General features: G+C 41.6%; 1 protein-coding gene across 3 annotated transcripts in view; it reads right to left on the reverse strand.

Moving 5' to 3' along the window:
• HEATR3 (HEAT repeat containing 3) overlaps positions 1-22,606 on the reverse strand; it is a 39,274-nt gene that overhangs the window by 777 nt on the left and 15,891 nt on the right. For all 3 annotated transcript variants that reach the window (XM_077751376.1, XM_077751375.1, XM_077751377.1), the window contains 4 exons: positions 21,942-22,078; positions 14,711-14,799; positions 7,546-7,689; positions 4,236-4,412 (listed from right to left, as the gene is read on the reverse strand). In XM_077751376.1, the coding sequence (XP_077607502.1) occupies positions 4,236-4,412; positions 7,546-7,689; positions 14,711-14,799; positions 21,942-22,078 (547 nt within the window). The remainder of the gene's footprint in view (positions 1-4,235; positions 4,413-7,545; positions 7,690-14,710; positions 14,800-21,941; positions 22,079-22,606) is intronic.

Raw genomic sequence — 22,606 nt, forward strand, 5'->3', positions numbered from 1 at the left:
AAATCATATGTGATTTGATATATATTACTAATTCCGTTAGATAAGAGAGCATTTGATTTTGGGTGTATTTATTTTCAGAAAAAAGAACTGCTAGAATATGGTGAAAGATTTTCACTCTCCAGCGTAAAAGAATACAGTGTGTGAGTCATAAAGATAAAGAAAGATTATGCACCTTTTAAACAGTAGTTATGAAAATGACTGAATTGTGGAGTTCAAAAGAATAAGTTTTATGGTATGTGAACCAGACTTCACCTGCAGTCTAGAGCAGCGGTTCTGAAATTTTAGCATGCAACAGTATCACCTGGAAGACTTGTTAAAAAAACACAGGGCACCTGGGTGGCTCAGTTGGTTAAATGTTCGACTTTGGCTCAGGTCGTAATCTCATGGTTCATGAGTTCAAGCCCCACATTGGGGTCAGCTTGGGATTCTCTCTCCCCAACTCGGATGCATTCTCTATAAATACATACATACATCCTTAAAAAAAACAAAACAAAAACAGATGGGTGGGCCCATCCACAGTTTCTGATTTTCAGCAGGTTTGGACTTGGGGCTGGGAATTTGCATTTGTAACAAATTACCAGGTGATTACAATGCTGCTGATCACAGGGCAATTTTGAGAGGCGCTGCCCTAGAGAAGTTCTTTAGTAAAATGCATAGTATAGTGGGTTTTTTTTTTAACGTTTATTTATTTATTTTGAGAGAGAGAGAACATGTGCACATGCGCAGGAGAGGGGCAGAGAGAGAGGAAAACAGAGAATCCCAAGCGGACTCTACACTGTCAGTGCAGAGCCCAGTGCAGAGATCAAGCCCACAATCCCATGAAGGATCGTGACCTGAGCCAAATATCAAGAGTTGGATGCACTTCACTGAAGGAGCCACCCAGGCGCCCCTGAGCATTTGCCTCAGGTCCTGATCTCACGGCTCCTGAGACCCAGCTGCACTGGGCTCTGAGCTGACAGCACAGAGCCTGCTTGAGATTCTCTCTCTTCTCTCTTTGCCTCTCCCCATGCTGGCGCATGCTCGCTCTCTCTCTCAAAATAAAAAAATAAACATAAAAAAAAAGAAAATATCTTTAGGAGCACCTGGGTGGTGCAGTCAGTTAAGCATCTGACTTTGGCTCATGTCATGACCTCAAGGTTTGGGAGCTGGAGCCCTACATTGAGCTCTGTGCTGAGTGTGGAGCCTACTTGGGATTCTCTCTCCCCCTCTCTCAGCCCCTCCCCCAATCACTCTCTCTCTCTCTCTCAAAATAAAATATATATAAAAAGAGATGGACGTTCAACCAACAGAGCCACCCAGATGCCCCTTTTATAGTGTTTAAATGCAACTTGGGGCTAAATATATACCGAACACTCTTTAATGCACCTGTAGCTTCATTCCCGGAGGAGCTTCATATGAAAAACTACAGGCTGCTCTTCCGGCTAACAAAGAAATTTCATTAGGGCTTTATACCTTTGAGAAAAGAAAAACAATTAAACATCATTACAGAGCAATGCATATTAAGTAGGAAAATTAATCAGAACAGAGGTTAGGGCTTATTTTGCTGGTTCAGAGTTCATAGAACTCCTCTCTACGCATTGGTCTCTGCAGTTTGAAGGCTTTCCTTGCAGCTGCAAGCATATAGGGGCTGTTTTCTCCTTACCTTGCAGACTCCTCTTTCAGAAGTTTCAAGGCCCAGTACCCTTTAAGAACAATTGGATACCCACCTCACACTAGTATGGAAATATCTCTAGGACACAGTGTTACATGAAAACACACTGGATTGCAAATATATTAGACTACGGTTTGGATAACCAAGGGGGAAATACTAATGCACATCTGTCTTTATGTGGAGAAACATCCCTCAATGTGGTTACTAATGAGGCAGAAAATAGGGGAGAACAAAACCTCTCACTGCTTAAAAAACAGACAAACATGGGTGAAGAGGGTCAAAAGGCACAAACTTCCAGTTACAAGATAAATAAGTCACGGAGATGTCATGTTCAGCCTGGTGACTATAGTTAGCAACTCTGGTCATCCATTTGGAAGTTACTATGAGCACAGAGCTTAAAAGTTCTCATCACAAGGAAAAAAAACTGCAACTGTGTGTGGTGATGGATGTTAACTAAACTCATCATAGTATTTCCCTATATATTCATGTACCAAATCATTATGGTGAACACCTAAAACTAATATGATGTTATAGGTCAGCTGTATCTCAATTAAAAAAGCCCAACAACCCAGGAAACAAAAAGCCTACAGGCCTGAACTAAGGGTAAACTATTCAGTTTTGTGTCCACAGACTTAAGTTACCTACTGGTGAATCTTAACTGAATAAATGTCAGCCATTATTACTACATTTTAAATACATGATGCTGAAACATAAGAATGTTAATAACAAACCAATAAGGATACTCTTAAACCAACGCTGACTCCAGACGTAACTATGACATAGAACATGCACAGTGCGTGTTGCTATTTTTCTTCTCTTCTGCAAAATTATTTTTTATGCCTCAAAAGAACTTCAGAAAATTTAAGTTATTAGACATATAGAATCGGCTTTGGCTCAAGTGGTTATTTCACAGTTATTAAATTATTAGACATATAATCATATTCTCCTAAAAGTTATCATGGAGGTCTCCTCGAGAACTGAATTCTGCGTTAGAAGCCTGTTAGATAAAAGAAATACATATTGGAAAACAACAAAAGTAAGCTCATTTTTCATCAAAACCTCTATTCTCTTGACAAAGATTTTAAAGCAATTGTTTAATTTAAAATCTAAAAGCAAAAAATACAAGTATTTTTATTTCTCAAAATGACACCATTTAGAAATGGAGATTTTGTATTTATTTTTATTATTATTATTATTTTTTTTTTTTTAAGTAACTCTCTACCCAACATGGGGCTCGAACCCATAACCCTGAGATCAAGAGTTGCATGCTTCACAGACTGAGACAGTTGGGCACTCCCAGAAATGGAGATTTAGATAAGTGGAGATGATAAACCTAAACTTGTAGACATGTGATTCAAGGCTGTTTTCAAAATTCCTGGTTGCAGTGCGCTTGGGTGGCTCAGTAGGTTGAGTGTCCAATTTTTCATCTCAGCTCAGGTCATAATCTCACAGTTCACTGTGAGCTCAGAGCATGCTGGGGATTCTCTCTCTCTCTGCCCCTCCTCTGCCCTCTCTCTTTCTCTCTCTCTCTCTCTCAAATAAATAAAACTTAAAAGAAATTTTTTTTAAATTCCTGGTGGCCTTCAAGTTTTTGAAAATTACTTTTTAACTCAAAGTTAGCTTTGACGCTTCTATTGAAACAAAAAAATAAAAGGGGGACGCCCGGGTGGCTCAGTCAGTTAAGCGTCCAGCTCAGGTCATGATCTCACGGTTTGTGGGTTTTAGCGCCACATCAGGCTCTGCACTGTCAGTGCTTGGGATTCTGTCTCTCTCTCTCTCTGTACCTCCCCTGCTCGTGTGCTCTGTCTCTATCTCAAAATAAATACACCTAAGCAAACAAATAAGTGGGCCAATGAAGGTAGCTGCATTCTCCACAGAGGACCAGCCTGGACCCTGCCCATTTTTCAGAGCACCAAAGGGAACTACTCAAAACGTGGAAATCAAGCTGTAATGAATTACCTCTGATGATATAAAGTAAATTTACAACGTACATGACAGTGTTTTGTAGGCTACAGACTGCAGAGCTTCTACATGAGCACTGTTAGCACAACTGAACTGCTGTGGAAAGGGGACCTGCCCACCCCTGTCTGGCCCACGTCACAGTGATTCAACAGAATGGATGGAGCTCTGACTCAGCCAACAAGCATTCTGCAGTTCTGGGGCTAAAGTGCTCTGTGAATCACCGTGCCTGCGTGAAGGGAACTACACACACACCCTTCTCGTAGGACGTAGGATGTAGAGACCTAAGCATTTTTTTAAAAATATTTTGTTTTTTATTTTTTTTTAGACAGAGAGAGACAGAGCATGAGTGGGGGAGGGACAGAGAGAGAGAGGGAGGCATANGTTTTTATTTATTTTTTTTTAGACAGAGAGAGACAGAGCATGAGTGGGGGAGGGACAGAGAGAGAGGGAGGCATAGAATCTGAAACAGGCTCCAGGTTCTGAGCTGTCAACACAGAACCCAACACAGGGCTCAAACCCATGAACCGTAAGATCATGACCCGAGCTGAAGTCGGACACTTAATTGACTGAGCCACCCAGGTGCCCCAAGACCTACGCATTTCTAAACAAAGCAGCTATATACCTTCATTTTGAAGACTGGCTGGAATTCTTTCAGAGCAGATAACAACTTAATTTGAATTGAGGCTCTTTCAGCTTCTTTACCATCTGCGAAAACATCGAAGAGGGCATCCAAGGCTTCCCCAGCCACCACGAGGGAGGGGTCTTTGGTGGCAACCTCAAGCAGAAAGCACCCAATGGTCTGGAGAAAACAAAACACACTGTTACTGTCCAGTATTCCAACCTCAGTTTCCACAGTCGGTACTAACTTTGAACGTGGCAACAATTCACACATGGTCTTTAAAAACTTAGAAATGCGAGAAACAAATTATAACTTTGAGGGGAGCCTGGGTGGCTCAGTTGGTTAAGCGTCTGACTTCGGCTCAGGTCATGATCTCACGGTTCGTGGGTTCAAGCCCCGCGTCGAGCTCTGTGCTGATGGCTCAGAGCCTGGAGCCTGCTTTGGATTCTGTCTCCCTCTCTCTCTGCCCCTTCCCCGCTCACTCTCTGTCTCTATCTCTCAAAATAAAGACAGAAAAAAAATTTTTTTAAATAAATAAATATATAAAACTTTGAAAGAACTGGGATGCCTGTTGGTTGGGCTTCCAACTCTTGATTTTGGCTCCAAGTCATGATCTCACGGTTTCGTGAGTTTGCTACCACCCCCCCGTCCTGCTCATGCTTTATTTTAAAATAAACAAACTTAAAATAATTTTTAAAAAAACTATGAAAGAACTAAAAATTAAAGACTTCACATATATTTATAAACACATCAAGTATAATATAAACTAGATAACTTAAGTTTACATTCCTAAATAAATTAAAATCCATAATCGTGTCAAAATGCAGATAAATATCTGTAACCAAAAAAAGTGTGTCCCTGCAATGAGCTTTAACACCCATCCATACTTTGACAATTAGCTGGCTAATGAACAGGCCATTCCCAATCTGTGAAGAATTGTTCAAAAGTAAACTTGTTTTGGCTGCTCTCCTTCACCCTTCATGACTTAAGGGTGATGTGCACATCTGGTACTATCGGCAGGAGACTGGAAATGCTAAGAATAGAGAGTCCAAACTCCAGCTATGACGTAAATAACAGCCTGACTCTTGGACAGTTCATTACCTACTCTGGGCCTCAATTTTCTTATCTGAATTAAAGTAATCTAGATAACCTTCAGGATAGTGTTTAGATTCAATATTCTATAATAAAATATGAAACACACAGTATTACCTAGGAAGTAGTCTTATTAAAAAGATTAGCCTGAATCTGAATCTAATCTAACCTTAAGATCTAACCTCCAGTTTGCAGAAAGTACAGACAATAAAAGAACAAGCTTAACACCCCAAGGAAGCAATTAGACAGATCCAGAAGGTTGGATGCTATGAGACAACAGACCCCAGGAACTGATGGAAAAAACAGGTGGTGGTAGGGGTGCCTGCAGACTCGCCTAGTACAGGGCGTGACTCTTGATCTCAGGGTTTTGAGTTCAAACCCCACGATGGATATAGAGGTTACTTAAAAAAAAAAAACAAAAAAAAACAAAACAGGTGGTGGAAGGGGAGAAGTTTCCAGATTGAGAGAGGCTTAGAAGATCCAAATCCAAACATAACATGTAGACTTCACTTACATCCTGGTTTAAACAAACTATCCATAAATAGATGTTTTTGGAACCGAAAACATCTGAACATAGACCATGTACAAGACGTATTAAACAATGACTGTCGGGCGCCTGGGCAGCTCAATCGGTTTAGTGTCCGACTTCAGCTCAGGTCATGATCTCATGGTTCATGGGTTTGGGCCCAGTGTGGGCCTGTGCTGCCAGCTTAGAACCTGGAGCCTGCTTCCGATTCTGTGTCTCCTCCTCTCTCTGCCCCTCCCCACTCATGCTCTGTCAGTCTTTCAATAATAAATAAATGTAAAAGAAATTTAAAAAAAAACCCACAATGACTATTGATTGTATAAGGCCTGATAATGGTAGTTATGTCAGAAACTGTCCCTATTTTTTTTTTAATATTTTTTATTTATTTCTAGGAGAGAAAGAGAGACAGCGTGAGCAGGGGAGGGTCAGAGAGAGAGAGGGAGATACAGACTCTGAAATTGGCTCCAGGGTCTGAGCTGGCACCAGCACAGAGCCCAACGGAGGGCTCGAACCCACCAACCGCGAGATCATGACCTAAGCGAAAGTCAGACGCTTAACCGACTAAGCCACCCAGGCGCCCCAGAAACTGTCCCTATTTTTAAGACATGCACATTGAACCAACAGGGGAAAATACCATGATGCCTTTAATACGAAGCCTTAAGATATTAAAAAAAAATTTTTTTTAAGGGGCCCCATGTCAGGCTCTGTGCTGACAGCTCAGAGCCCTGGAGCTGCTTCGGATTCTGTGTCTCCCCCTCTCTCTGCCCCTCACCCATTCAGGCTCTGTCTCTCTCTCTCTCAAAATAAAGAAACGTTTTTAAAAGATGAGTCATGGTTGTAAAGTTCTTAGCAACTTAAGTACTTCCCAACAAATGGTTTACTACCCATGAATTAGTAATCAATACTTCAGCAATTATTACTACAGTGAAGGGTAATTTTACTGTCACTGTCCTTTCAGTTACTAGAGATGCTATGTCTCTAGCAGCTAGTTCCTGAGCGTCTGGGCGGAGATGAAGTGCCGGAAGCACATATGCTGTGCGGGTTCCTAGGGCGCCTGCTGCTTAGAATGTGCGCAGTGGTATTAGAGCGGACCGTGCGGGCCTGTTCAGAATGCACATCACCGGGCGTGCTAGAAACCTGGCAAGTCGTTCCCTTATCAGTAGGAGAATGTGCACATACTTTATGCAATAGCAGAAGCAGAGGCACCTGACACAATGCTGAACTTGTCTTTCACTGAAGACAAATTTATTTCTGAAAAAGTTATCTCTGGAATAAAGTTAAATGGCAAAATGCAACTCAACTTTTCAAGTACCTATCTAATTCATGTAGTCAGATCAAACCAAATTCAAAGGGCATATTTTAATAATGTACCTTAGTAACTAGCAAATTCTTGATAGGATTTCTTCTCATGATGTCATCGGTAAAAATCCCACATGGGGGCTCTTGGCTGGCTTAGTTGGTTGAGTGTCTGACTCTTGATTCCAGCTCAGGTCATGATCTTACCATCGTGAGGTTGAGCCCCTCATTATGCTCTGCACTGGGCATGGAGCCTGCTTGGGATTCTCTCTCCCTCTGCCCATCCCCCACTCACTTGCTCTCCCTCTCTCTCTTAGAAAAATTAAAAAAAAAATCCACACCAACAATTACCCGATTTCTAATGATTTAACATTTTACATTAGAAGTGTATTGTTTTACCTTAAGAGTTTCCAGTGTTCCATCTTCTTTGGCGAGGACGCTGCCCGTGATCCCTAAAATACTAACGACGTTGACTCTCACTCCTGTATTACCACTCTGGATGCCGGCTGTGCACAGTGTCATCAGCTGATCGGGAGTCATGCACTGTTGAAAAGCAAGAAGAGAGTATTTATGGTATTAAACTGGACCAATTCCAACAGCATGCGCAACAGGGCCAACAGGAGCGTCAACAACAGAGTAAGTTATTACTTATCTAATCGCTCCTGAAAACAGCTGGTATTCTTGGACTAAGATGAGGCCTGTTCATGCCACTGTCATTACTCAAACTACCATAGCTGTATGCCTATAAGAGGGGCTTCATGGGGCGCCTGGGTGGCTCAGTCGGTGAAGCATCCAACTTTGGCTCAGGTCATGATCGCATGGTTCGTGGGTTCGAGCCCCGCATCAGGATCTGTGCTGACTAGCTCAGAGCCTGGAGCCTGCTTCAGATTCTGTGTCTCCCTCTCTCTCTGACCCTCCCCTGTTCACGCTGTCTCTCTCTCAGAAATAAATAAAACATTAAAATATAAAAATTTTTTTAAAAAAAGAGGGGCTTCATTTCCTGTTAGTTTCATTTGAAGAAGACTTTTGGTCAGATGTATGCAGACTACAGAGATTTGGATTTCTTTGTAACATTAATCATAAAAAATGTCTTGAAAATGTAAATAAAATCACATAGTTTTAATAAAAACTGGCTGAATCTATACAAGAATTTACCCTGAGATGTATGTGTTACCGTAAATTATCAGAGATTGTAAAAACTATGAAATTATATAGTGCTTCTGCCGTGTAGTGAGAATTTTCATTTTAGGATCATCTGAACACACATGGGGACACAAGTATCACAAGAGAATTCGAATATCATGTTGCCAGGCTATCACCTGAGAGGAGCAGCCCAGCATGGTAACTAAGGGCTTCGGATTTGGAATCTGACACCCTGAATTCACATCCTGGCTCCGCTCCCTACCGCTTAGCTTAGCAATCCTATGCAAGAAACTTCACCCCACTAAGTTCTCCGTTTCCCCACGAGTTGTGCAGGGACAGTAATCACCATGCAGAGTTGCTAAGAGGATTAAATAGTGCATATAAAAATGCATACACACACACAAAATACTGAACAGGTTTTTTTAATGTTCATTTATTGATTTTGAGAGAGCTGGAGGGGAAGAGAGCAAGGGAGAGAGAGAAAATCCAGAGGGAATCCCCAGTGGGCTCTGCACTGATAGTGCAGAGCCTGACGTGGGTCCTGACCCCACAATCTGTGACATCGTGACCTAAGCTGAAATGAAGAAGTCAGATGCCCAATCGACCGAGCCGCCCAGGTGCCCCAAGACACTGAACAGTTCTGAGTCAAGTTCATTTCTGAATTATCTGCACTGCTTCTGCCTGATCTAAAGGAAATAGCTAATAGGCTCAGGTCTCTTAGAAAACACTCTAATGGACGCAAGCCCACCAACCACAGGACTGTTCACAACCAGAGCAAAGCTGCCGTGCGTGATGAAGGCGTGCTGCTTTACTGCCAGCACGACTCACAAACGTTAAGCTGCACAGTGTGCACAAACCTACAGTAGAGAACCAGACAGGAGAGCAGGACAGCCGTACTCCGGTCTTAGTGCCGTCACTCAGCACCTCTAGTCCCTGGTCTCCTTTCTTGGTAAAGCATTAGGGGGCCAAGGTCCTCCAGTTCTCACATTCCATGCTCATGCCCAATACACAGCCAACCTGAAAATTTATGGTCTGAATATATATGAATGCCTAGACATTAACTGAGCATGAGCTGGGAGAAATTCTCTTTAAACATCAGACTGATCCAATAAGCTACTGCTGAGGATCATGGAAAATCAATAAAAATACTTTCTATTTCTATAGGCCCTACAGTGTAGGGTTTTCTAATCCTCTCTCCATTATTATCATTCCCATTTCAAAGAAACTAAGGGTCAAAAGTTATGTTCTTGAAAGAAAATTCTCAAATATACAAAGAAAAAAAAATTAAGGATTATAGAAACTAACAGCACATAGTGTATTTGGCAGTAAAGCACCAGAGACCTTCTCCTTACACTGTGGACCAAGATAAAGTGTGGGAAGCATTGCTCCAGTGTGTGGCCATGGATGGAAGGGGGAAGGCAGACGAGATGGCAAGGGAAAGAGAGGTCCAAGAACTTCAAAGCCGGGTCACTGGGAGGGAGCATCTGTGTGGATCCTGAAGTAATCTAGATTCACAACAGGATGACCAAAGAGTAGTAACACCCAAGAGCAGGAACCTTTAAGGAACAAAGGTTGCCCAGGGCACCCTACGGATGGCTATAACCAAGAGAAGTGGGTGGTATGGTCTAATGACATGTTAACCAAAACTGGAAGATTTTAGAAAGGAAGGAGCAAGGATGGTTTAGCACTGGTTCCCAAACTTAGTGTGCATGCCAATCACCTGGAGGGTTTGTTCAAATACAGACCACTGGGCCCCTCCTCAAAGTTTCTGCTTCAGTGGCTTGGGGGCAAGGCCTTAGGATTTGTCCTTATATACAAAGAAGAAAAAGACTACCGCCAAAACAGTAAAACTAGAAAAATACAGGAACAGTTATAGGAAAAAAAAAAATCAAAGCCCCTTAAAGCACATAGACATCCAATCTCCCCAGGAGAAATGCAAATTAGAATGAGATATAATTTTTCATCTATCAAACTGGTTAAAATCCAACATTCTGACAATGTACTCTGCTGGTGAGGCTACAGCAAAATAGACACTCTCAAGCACCGCTGGTGGAGATGCAAAATGGCTCAAATTCTAAAGAGGGGACTACAGCAGTAATTAGTGAAATTACAATTCCATCTATTCTCTGACGCAACAAGCCCACTTCTCGGAATCTATCCCAAAGACGCAATGGCAAAAACAGAAAATAACATCTGTAAAAAAGCTTTTTGCTGCGGCTCTATTTGTAATAGCAAAGGACAGGAAACTAAAATACCCATCAATAGCAGGCAGGTTGAATGAACCAGCAACACCTACACGATGCAGTAATACAATATGAAGATATAAAAAAGAAACGAGAGGGGAGGCTGGTGGCTCAGCTTGTTAAGTGTCTGACTCTTGATTTCAGCCCAGGTTATGATCTCATGGTTTGTAGGATTCAGACCTGTGTGGAGCTCTGTACTGACAGCACAGAGCTTGCTTGGGATTCTCTCTCCCTCTCCCTCTGACCCTCCCCAACTTGCACACATGCTCTCTTGCACACATACTCTCTCTCTCAAAATAAATAACAAACTTAAAAAAAAAAAGAAGTGAGAAAGATACCTATGTATTATGATGATTAATAAAGGAGAAAAGAAAAGCAAGGTACAGAAGCACTACTTTTAAGAAAGGGGTGAAATACAAATGCCTACATATTTGCTTATGTTTTCAAAACAAGAACAATAGAATGATAAATCAAAACCCCAAAAGGATGGTTACCAGAAAGGAAAGAACAGGGCCAAAGGAGTACATTTTTAAGTGCACAGTTCAGTGGCAGTACATGCATTCACACTGCTGGGCCACCACCACCACCACCATCCACCTGCAGAACTTGTCCATCCCTTGGGGCGCCTGGGGGGCTCAGTCGGTTAAGCATCCAACTTCAGCTCAGGTCATGATCTCACAGTTCGTGGGTTCGAGCCCTGCGTTGGGCTCTGTGCTGACAGCTCAGAGCCTGGAGACTGTTTCGGATTCTGTGTCTCCCTCTCTCTCTGACCCTCCCCCCTCCCCCCAAAAAAGAACTTGTCCATACCATAGTGAACCTGCATCCCATTAAACAGCATGCCCCTACTCCCTCCTTCCCCACCCTGATGGCCATTGTTCTACATTCTGCCCTTATGATTCTAACTATTCTAGGTACTTCATAAACGGAATCATACAATATTTGTCCTTTTGTGTTTGGTTTATTTCACTTAATGCAATGTCTCCAAGATTCACCCACACTGTAGTATTAGAATTTCATTCCTTTTTAAAGCTGAAAAATGTTCCATCATATTTATAGATCATATTTTTCTCTAAGTATATCTTGTTTCAGTTTTGTTGTGTGTGTGTTTTTTTTAAATAGGCTCCATGTCCAACATGGGGATCAAACTCACAACCCTGAGATTAGGAGTCACATGCTCTACTGACTGAGCCAGCCAGCTACGCCAACTCGTTTCAGTTTTAATTTTGAAACTGTGTAAAATAAAAATTAAACCAAATGAAAAAAGGACTCTTAAAAAAAAGGAAACATAGAACAATTGAAACTAACTTTATAACAAGCCACAAAGAGAATTTTTTCAAGCAACCTTAAAATACAGCAATTAGACTGTACAATCTTGGAGGAATTTTCCTAAGGATAAGAAGAATCACAAAGAAATCTTAAACTACATTCAGTAGTGTTACTGTTAGTAAAAACAGCATTGTTATCTTGAAACTATGAAATACATTCTGTGGGATAAAGCAAATAATTTCAATGTCACTAAGAAGCAAAATTTGCAGTACAAAAAAGATACAAATTTATGTATCAAAAGTAAAAATACTCTGCCCTCTTAAACTGGAAATATCAGTATGACATTGTGATTTATTTTTCTCTTCCCATGAAATTCTTATTTCCTAGTTATTTCCACTAAAAGAGTCCAGAGCAATGACAACATAGCAGAAAGTATTCCAAAATTCAATTTCCCACTAAAGATATCAGGGCTTCTTGGAAAAATGGTTCCAGATTTTAAGCAGAAAAAGTACAAGATGAGGCTGAGACAGCTGCTTGTGCCTGAGAAGCTTTCAAATCTAGTGGGTTCAGGAGCCACAGAGAAGAGGCTTCTACTACTGACAGATGGAACAACTGGGACAATTTCTTTCCTTGTTTTTTTTTTAAAAGGAAGAGAGAGACAGCATGGGTGAGTAAGAGGGACAGAAGGAGACAGAATCCTAAGCAGGCTTCACACTCAGCACAGAGCCCTACATGGGGCTTAATCCCACGACCCTGAGATCATGACCTGAGCCGAAGTCAATAATCAGACACTTTATCGAGTAAGCCGTCAAGTGCCCCTACAGATGGGACAGTTTCTGCATCAAAGAAAAAAAGCTTATATTGGAATGAAATACAAATCTATTAAAAGCCACGAGTTCATAATATTTTAAAAACCTCACTGATCACTTCCTGAGACTGCAGAGGGCAGTAACTTGCTGTTCTGGAGAAAAGGGTAGAGGTGCAGGATCATATAAAAAAAAAAAAAAGACAAAATTAGAATGTGTCCATTTTGTAGCCACTGATAAAATAACAGATCTAGACAATATTAATCTCTGAGGCTACAACCAGAAAGGAATCCACCAATTAATCTTTTTCTAAAAATTTTTTTTGTTTATTTATTAGACAGAGACAGAGCATGAGTGGGGGAGGGGCATAGAGAGAGGGAGAAACAGAATATGAAACAGGCTCCAGGCTCTGAGCTGTCAGCACAGAACCTGATGCGGGGCTCAAACCCATGAACCACGAGATCATGACCTGAGTGAAGTCAGACGCTTAACCGACTGAGCCACCCAGATGCCCCTCCACCAATTAATCTTAACATCACTATTTATGAAAATATATCATTTGTGATAAGAAAGTAGAAAATACAAACAACACTATGAATTTTTCTTGCAAAAAATCTGATCCCGAATCTAATTAAGGCTCTAGACCTAGCTCCCTAGGATATACGGACCATAGTGGGACACAGTAACAACACCACTGTGAGCAACCAGCCCAACCTCAGAACACGAAAAATTCTGTAAGACAAATGACAGGTTCTTCTAGCACAGGGAGAAGGGGATTGGTAGGGGAAATGTTTTAAATTAAGAGATTTAAGAACCTGTGAATATACTAAAAACCACTGAATTGTACACTTTAAATGGGTGAATGCTATGGTATGTGAATTAAATCTCACTAAAGCCATTAAAAAAAATTTGAAATGGAAGTATCAACCAAAAGCAATGTGTGGATCTTGTTTGGATTCTGATTTGAACAAAAGCAACTAAAAAGACATTTTTATGGCAATCAGAAAACACTGAAGTCAGACTGCCTATCAAAATGATAATAAAACAATGTCTGTTAATTTGGGGGTAATGGTACGGTGGTTACGTTTCCTACCAAAGTCCATTTTCTGTCACAGACACATAATGAAGCACATAATATAATACTTATGGGTGAAATAAACATGATTTGCTTTAAAGCAGCCCAGGAAACCAAAACAAAGAGTAAGGGAGATGAAGAGAACAAGAAGCCTAGGACGTTGCCAACTCGGTGACGCCTGTGATTGCTGATACTACTGTCTTTGCTTTTAGGGATGTTTGAAAACTTCCTCAATACAAAACAAAAAATAGAAGTGAGAAAGCACCCAACACAGAGGTGCCGGTGGATCACCGTGCAGGGTCAGGGGGCATGCCTGAAAAATTCTATAAAATGTTATGGAAGAAGACAAGTCGCTTTCAGAGAACATATTTATGACCTGTACATCACCTAAGCTACATTGATAAAAAAGATCTGTGTGTGTTGGTGGCAGTGGTGGGAAGAAGGAAAATATTTTACTTTTTAAGCACATGTGATTTCTCTTTACAAAGATCATATATTACTCTTCTAACAAATGCTTTTTAAAAATATTTTTATTTATTTATTTTAATGTTTATTTATTTTTGAGAGAGGGAGACACAGAGTGCGAGTGGAGAGGGGCAGAGAGAGAGGGAGACACAGACTCCAAAGCAGGCTCCAGGCTCTGAGCTGTCAGCACAGAGCCCAACCCGGGGCTTGAACTCACAAACAGTGAGATCGGACCTGAACAGAAGTCAGGTGCTTAATTGACTGAGCCATCCAGGGGCCCCTAAAAAGTTATTTTTAATGTTTAATTTTATTTTTGAGAGAGAGAGACTGGGTACAAGTGGGGAAGGGACAGAGAGAGAGGGACAGAGGATCCCAAGTGGGCACAGGGCCCAAACTCACAAACCATGAGATCATGACCTGGGCCAAAGTCAGACGCTTAACTGACTGAGCCACCCAGGCGCCCCCAAGAGTAAATACTTTAAAACAATGGTTAAGTCATGAACTTTGCCTCCATAATGCAGAATCTTTGCTGGTTTCATACAAAATTTTTTTTTTAAGAATCTTACCTGAGAAATGTTCTTGGAGGCCATTGTTTGCAATAGGGCCCTCAAGGCACTACTTATAGCTTCTAGAAAGTCAACATGCTTAGCAAAATCTAAAACACAAAAGCGAAATACAAATTTGTCTTTCTCTAAGACAAGTCATTTTGTAGAAAAAGAAACAATCAAAACACCGCATGTTAAATCTTAATATATGCTATTGTAATTAACACTTTTGATATTGAGCCAAACCTTCTAGTTAACAGTTCCCTGTGAACTGCATACTTGAATTTGAAGAGATGTCCACAACTGAAATAATCATAACAACGGTGCATTCTACAGGATAGTCTTCGCCTTCCAGACACTGGATTTTCATCTGAACTCCTTCTTTGGCACGTGATAAACCTGAGCTGGCTTTTGTAGATGAATTCAGCCTTTTGCAGGTTGCCATCACGGTGCGAGGCAGACCTAGCACGGAGATGTGTCCCAAATCACAGTGCTTCCTCACCAACCTAAGTGCACTGCGTAGTTAAGAACTGTTGTTTTTCCGCAGGGCCAGGCCGCTACACCTCCAAGGTTTCAGTGGCTTCTATGAGTTTAACTGACCCAACTTCCCCTTCCCATGCCTGCTCATTTTCACTCTTTTCTTATTGCCCCTTCTTCCAACACAGGACAAAGGGAACAATGTAACAAACAATTGTGTTTACAGTTATACAGAAGAGTGAGGGTCACCCAGGTGGGAAGGGAAAGTGATAGACTTGCTGTGGTAGATTACATATTAAGTAGCCACAACGGTACTACCAGTTCTGCTCGATCTTCCCAAGCCTTGCCACTTTCCATAAGGATGTAGCATCTATTTCCCCTCCCCGTGAATCGGGGGGGGGGGGGGGGGGGCTCTGTGACTTCTGTAACCAACAGGACACATGAACATGACAGGCTAGATCATAAAAGGCACCACAGCTTGCATCTGACTCACATGTGTTTGCTCTTTTCTCTCTTTCAACTCTTGCCCTTGGAACCCAGGCACCATATTATGAGGAAGCCTAGGGCCTATGAAGAGGTCACCTATGCGTGTTCCGGCTGACAGCCCCTGAACCAACTATCAACGTGTGAGTGAACAAGACTTCAGATGTTCTGGCTCCCAGTTTTCTGGAAGGAGCCCTAGAGTTAGTTCCTCAATCCTAGCACCATGGACATTTTGGACCAGACAATTCTTTGGTGTCCCCTCTACACCGTAGGGTACAGAGCAGCATCTCTAGCTTCCACCCTCTAGATAACAGCAGCAACCCCCAAGTTGTAACAACAAAAAATACCTTCAGAATTTTTGCCGGAAATTGGCAAATGTCCCCTGGTGGGGAAAACTGCCCTCAGTCGAGAACCCCCGGCCTAGACACTGTGAGGTAGAGACCAACCACCTCCACTGTGCACTGTCTGAATTCCCGACCTATAGCAACATTGTGAAAATCTCACCAGTACTGTTGTTTTAAGCCACAAAGTTTTAGGGTGCTTTGCTAAATGGTAACAGATACCTTGGCTTTCTTCCTGGTGCCTGGGGCCCTAGAAAGATTCCAACGCCTCTTTCTGGACTGCCTGCATGAGACAAGCCAGCTTCTGCACAAATTTGAATCAAGGCTTACTATATTTTTTTTGGCTCTCATTTTCAGATATATGTTATGTACTGAAGTAGGGAGTTGCTGTAAGTTTCACAGAACATACACTAAGATAGCTTTAGGATCAGACAGACCTGGGATGGAATCCCACCTTTCACTTTATATGACCTCTTACGGAGGCCTCTGGTCAAATGTTACCTCCCCGAAGAGAGCTTTCAACGTAAACCCATCTAATCTGGCACCTGAACCAATTTTGCTGTCATTTCTTCTTCCTACATAAAATTACACTAAATCTCTGTCTGAGATTGTAAGCTCCCTGAGCACAGTGCTCTTCATTCACATCTGTCTCCAGCAGCCCTGGAGAGTGGTACATGGCATAAAGCATCTAATAAATATGCGCTGAAGGAATGAATGCCCCAGAAGGAGTTCCCCAACCTCTTAAATCTCAGCTTTCTTATTAGGAGGATGGAGTATTAATGCCTCGTTCCTAAAGCCTAGCACCTAAAAGGCACTCAAAAATTTGTGTAAGGTCATTACTAGTGAAATACAAAAAGTCACCATACTGGCTGTGAAAATTAAGTTATATTTATATTTGATTACAGCTGTTAAGTGTAGCCCTAGACATTCATGAACTGCACATAAAACAGGCAAACGACATCATGAAGAAATAACTCAATACAAACTAGAACACATTCAGAAACAATTTTTTTCTTTCATTCTAAGAGAAATAACCATTACTTTAGATTCAAAACCCTAATCTAAACCACACTGCTGTTTTACATTATATGTAATTCATACTTTCCCTAAATTAAGGATTATTATTTGGGTAACATATTAATTCACATTTCTGGTCATTTATCCAATTTGGGAAAAGAATTTCAAACTACCCTGACTTTCTGAAAGATTCTCAGTAAAAGGTCAACACATATGGTATTGTTGAAGAAATTAAGTAAAGGTCAATCAATAGAAGTTAAACAAAAGAGGTGACTGAAAATGTCTTTCCCCTCAAAAACTTTTGTACAGCACTTAGGAGTTTGTAGCACATCTAAACACAGGTAAATAATCAATCCACAAGTAATTGAGCAGCAAATTTTATTTAGGTGAATTGTTCAAACTGATTTTCCATTTCCTTCCTTCCTTCCTTTCTTTCTTTGAAAGCTTACTTAAGAGAGAGGGTGAGAGAATTCTAGGCAGGCCCTGTGCTGTCAGCACAGAGCCCGATGTGGGGCTTGAACTCGTGAATCATCAGATCATGACCTGAGCTGCAGTGGGACGCTAACTGACTAAGCCACCCAGCCACCCTTCTTTTTTTTTTTTAAAGTTCCTTTATTTTTTTTCTTTTAGTAATCTCTGCACCTAACATGGGGCTCAAACTTATGACCCCAAGATCAAGGGTCGTATGCTCTTCTGACTGAGCCAGCCAGGTGTCCCTGATTTTCAATGTTCTAAAATAGAAGATATCCCAGAACGGGCGCTACTATCAGTCTAACAAAAAAGAACTTTCTGCTTCCCCAAATGTGAGAAAACAGAAAACCCTCAATGATTATAGAACCCATGTAATGGAGCAAATGAGAGACTGGACCCAATATGAAAATACAACATCACTAAAATTTTCTTGCTGTTTTGAAGATCAACAGTTTTTAATGAAGGAGACCAAGATACTAATGTACTGAATGCAAAGACCAGATACTATGCACAACTTTCTTTTACCTCTGATGTCAGCCACAATCATAAGTACGTATCACAAATTTTACTATTCAGAACCATTTTTTTTCTTAATGTCTTTATTTTATCTTGAGAGAAAGACACAGTGTGATGAGGGGGAGGGGCAGAGACAGAGGGAGACACAGAATCTGAAGCAGGCTTGAGGCTCTGAGCTTTCAGCACAGAGCCTGATGTGGGGCTTGAACTCACAGACTGTGAGATCACACATGGCCTAAGCTGCAGTCAGACACTTAACTAAGCCACTCAGGCACCCCTAGAATTGTATTTTAGTATTAAAAGTAAAGTAAGTTAGGAGCACCTGGGTGGCTCAGTTGGTTACGTGTCTGACTTTGGCTCAGGTCATGGTCTCACGGTTCATGAGTTCAAGCCCCACATCGGGCTCTGTGCTGACAGCTCAGAGCCTGAGGCCTGCTTTGGATTTTGTGTCTCCCTCTCTGTCTGTCCTTCCCCTGCTTGCACTCTGCCTCTCTCTCTCTCTCTCAAAAATAACTAAAAACATTTAAAATTTCTTAAAAAAGTAAAATAAGTTATGCAGAGTTGTAGGATCCTCATACATTTAATGTTCAGAGATAATAACACAAAAAGAGAAATTTAGCCCCATCCTCCACAAAATTCTCCAATAACAGTTCAAACCACCCACCTAGAACCCACACGGTTATATAATTTAATAAATCTCTGTTTAAAAGGAATTTTAGAATACCATCTCTAAATACAAGCAATTATCCTTTATCAAAAATTTCATTCTGATAAGAAAAGGTTATGTCAATAATACTTACGAAATTGGAATTTACTTAAAGTGTTTAATTCTACTTTCCCTCAGTTCAGGAACTTTCCTTTATTCTTCCAAGGCTGAGCTTAGTATCGTTTTCCTGTGATCTTCCAGGTAATAAATGTGCAAGCATGAGGGACCACAAAGAGCCAGCTGACCTGGGAGAAGTGTCCCTATTTTCCGTCCACCAGAGGCACAACAGAACGCGTGCGCTCACTTCAAGTGAGACAAACCCTCTGTGCCAGCCGGGGATGGGGCTGCTGGCACCTTGACTGGACTCCCACTGAAAAATGGCTCAGAGGCAAGACATGAGGGTTTGCTCTGCCAGTGAGGCAGACAGGATTCCCTCGCGTGAGGTGGGTCTCAGGAGCCATGACAGGCTTGGGCAGGTCGTGCTCCCCTGAGCCTGGCTGTGCAGAACCTCATTTGGGCCGGCTCCCTGCAGGGCGCCCATGTGAATGGGTGGATGGGAGAGGGCCTGAGCAACAGCAGCCCTCCCCCTTCCCTACCATGGGACATTCAGCTGGGCTGACAGGAGCCACAGTGTCAGCAAAAGTCAGATAAAACGTTCCCCTCTCTAGTGACCCTCCCCCCACCATGCCATCCAGATCTCCGCCTGGTTCATAGATTGGGAGACAAGCACAAAGTTACAGCAGGGGTGCTCGGGTGGCTCGTTCAGCTAAGCTTCCCACTCTTGATTTTGGTTCAGGTCATGATTCTCATGGTTCGTGAGTTGGAGCCCCACATCAGGCTCTGCACTGACAGTGTGGAGCCTGCCTAGGATTCTCAGTCTCTGTCTCTCAAAAATAAACAAACATAAAAAAGAAAAGAAAAGAAGAGAAAAGCTACGGTTATCTGGGCAGCTCACACTGGCGAGCCACTTCTGTGCCAGAGCTTGCCCAGTCCTGTCCGTATCCTGTGCTAGGTGTGCCTGGGTACAGTTTTCACATGACCACATGCAGCTAGATTGCACAGCCTGCAACACCTGCTGACTAACACATGTTGGAAGGTCAGGAGAGACAGAATACCTACATATACACACGGGTTTCTGAACAATTACTTAACTTTTTAAAAATGACCTAGAACTTCTGAAACATGCACTATTAAATGCACAGCACCTCATGTTAACTTGACGGAGTGCAAAACAGATGTCTGAAAGAACTGGCTGGGGGTTGGGTGCCTGGCTGGCTCAGTCGGAGGAGCAAATGACTCTTTATCTCAGGATTGAGTTTGAGCCCCATGTTGGCTGGGGAGATTACTTAAAAATAAAATCTTTAAAATTAATAATAATAAAAATTTTAATTTAAAGCAAAGAACTGGGGAGCAACTCTTGAATGAATGTTTATATAGAAACTTGCAATTAGTCAAAATCGACCATGTTTTGATCTTTTAAGAGTTTCAGCCTTTTTTTAATACAATTTTTTTTAACGTTATTTACTTTTGAGAGACAGTACGAGTAGGGGAGGGGCAGAGAAAGAGGGAGACACAAAATCTGAAGCAGGCTCCAGGCTCTAAGCTGTCAGCACAGAGCCCAATGTGGGGCTAGGACTCATGATCTGCGAGATCATGACCTGAGCCAAAGTTGGATGCTCAATCAACTGAGGCACCCAGGTGCTCTACAACTTTTTTTTTTTTTTTTTGAAGCCTTATTTATGCAAGTGATCTCTACCCCCAAGATGGGGCTCAAACTCCTAACCTCATGTGCTCCTCCAACTGAGTCAGCCTGGTGCCCCTGAGTGTCAGCTCTGGGCTTAACATTGTATCTAAGAAGAGAATACATTAAATAAATACTTTAAAATGAGATTTGTGAATAATATACTGATGGTAACACAGTGGGGTTATATCTTAATTTGGTGGTTAAATTCTAAGGTTAGTACAGAAAGCAAATATTACATATCTTCAAATTTACCCTCAAAAACTCCCTTAAAGACACTCTGAAATTGAGGATCTGAGAGCAACAAATTCTTACCTCCCAAATTACCCTCACTGCAGACATGAATGCTAGGTAGGGTAATGTGGAGAATTTTCCTTTGCTACATAAAGTACTATTTTCCCCTCCCTCTCAGTCTTTCATCTTTGGTTTGAGCGGCTATAGTTTAATGTGACCAAGTCAAATGAGATTCTACCACCACAAGCTATGAAATCCTGTTAGAAGAACATGCACTAACCCTCACACAGCTAGGCCACTTAGAAAGAATAGTTAACTACATACTGTATCTCTCTAGGTTTCTATGTACAAATGAAATTGATCCATATTAGAGACTTGGTAACACCTCTTACCATGCAAAGGTGTTTAAAAAAAGAAATGCATTAGAAAAAAGCAGAGTCCAGTGCTGTGTATCTGGTAGTCTATTTGCCTTAAGAACACATGTATGTACTTTTTTTTTTTTTTTTCCAAATCATATACATACTTTGATATGGAGAATTCCTCTGGAAGAACACACAAGGAACTGGTAACAGTGATGGACTCTAGGAGAGGAACTGGGTGGTATGAGGAAAAGGAGGGAGGATTTCTGCTTTATGTCCTATAGTAACTTGTGAATTCTGTAATACAGGTATGGATTACCCAATCAAATGTAAATCAATGATTTTATGTTTAAGAAGAAAACTGAAGAAAATAAAGACTAGATAGGGTGGCCAGGTGGCTCAGTCAGTTAAGCATCCAACTCCTGATTTCGGCTCAGGTCATGATCTGAGGGTCGTGGGATCAAGCCCCGGGTCGGGCTCTGTGCAGATAATACAGATCCTGCTTGGGATTCTCTCTCTCTCTCTCTCTCTCTCTCTCTCTCAAAGAAAAACAAAACAAAAAATCTAAAAAAGAAAAAAATTAAGGCTTTAAAAAAAAGAAAAAAAAAAGAAAGACTAGAGAATTACCCGAATACCTTAATGGGGTAAGATATCTATGATATTTGTGATTCACCCTTATTGGCCTGATATAACTGGATGCAGGAAACACTAATAAAAACCAAAAACAACCCAGAGACCAGCATATGGGTTGGAATCTATACCTCTGGCAGCTATAAATATGACTCTGTGCTTGGGGAAGATTTCTGCTGGATGGAGGGCAAACAGAACAATGCCAAAGTCCAAGTTCCTGGCCCTTCAAAACTCTCTTGACCCAAACCGTCTTTTGCAATGAGGCCTAAATATTTACCTGGCTGAGAAAAAAGCAGCTGTGACAGATGTTGTGCAAGTGTCTGAAGGACTGCAGCTCCCCCCAGACAGTCCACATCCAGGAGGGATACGAGATTCTGGAGACACACCAGGGCTCTGCACTGAATAGTGTTCATCCTGGAAAGGAAGTGGAAGAATGTGCTGTTTCTCTAACAGGTTATCCAACAGACTCAGTATTAACTCCTCACCTACGCTTCAGGCTCTGGCTGGGAATATCTGCAAGCAGCAGGTATAGGGCTATTAACAAAGAATCCTGTTTATCTACCTAATCAAACTGCCTGAGCACTCAGGGCTTACGGCACAATTACTCACTTATGAGTCATAAAGAATCTGCTTTAGAAACATTTTTTTATGCACAGCAGCATCTGAACTATTTTTAATTGGGCAATATGACATACGTAAAGTGCTCAACACATATACAGAATTCAGTAGTTTATTCATAGTTTATAAAGCAAACACTGTGCACCCAGATACTAAACCCTGCTAGCACCCCCAAAGCCCATCTACTACTTCCCTATCATGCCCCACCTCTCTGACCCCTAAAGGTCACCACTACCCAGACTTTTATGGTAAATGTTTCCTTGTTCTTCTTTATAGGTTTACCACCTACATATGTATCCTGAGACAAAAGAGATAAGTGTTATC

This window comes from Crocuta crocuta, unplaced genomic scaffold, assembly GCF_008692635.1.
Source record: "Crocuta crocuta isolate KB4526 unplaced genomic scaffold, BGI_CrCroc_1.0 scaffold124, whole genome shotgun sequence".
Lineage (NCBI taxonomy): Eukaryota > Metazoa > Chordata > Mammalia > Carnivora > Hyaenidae > Crocuta > Crocuta crocuta.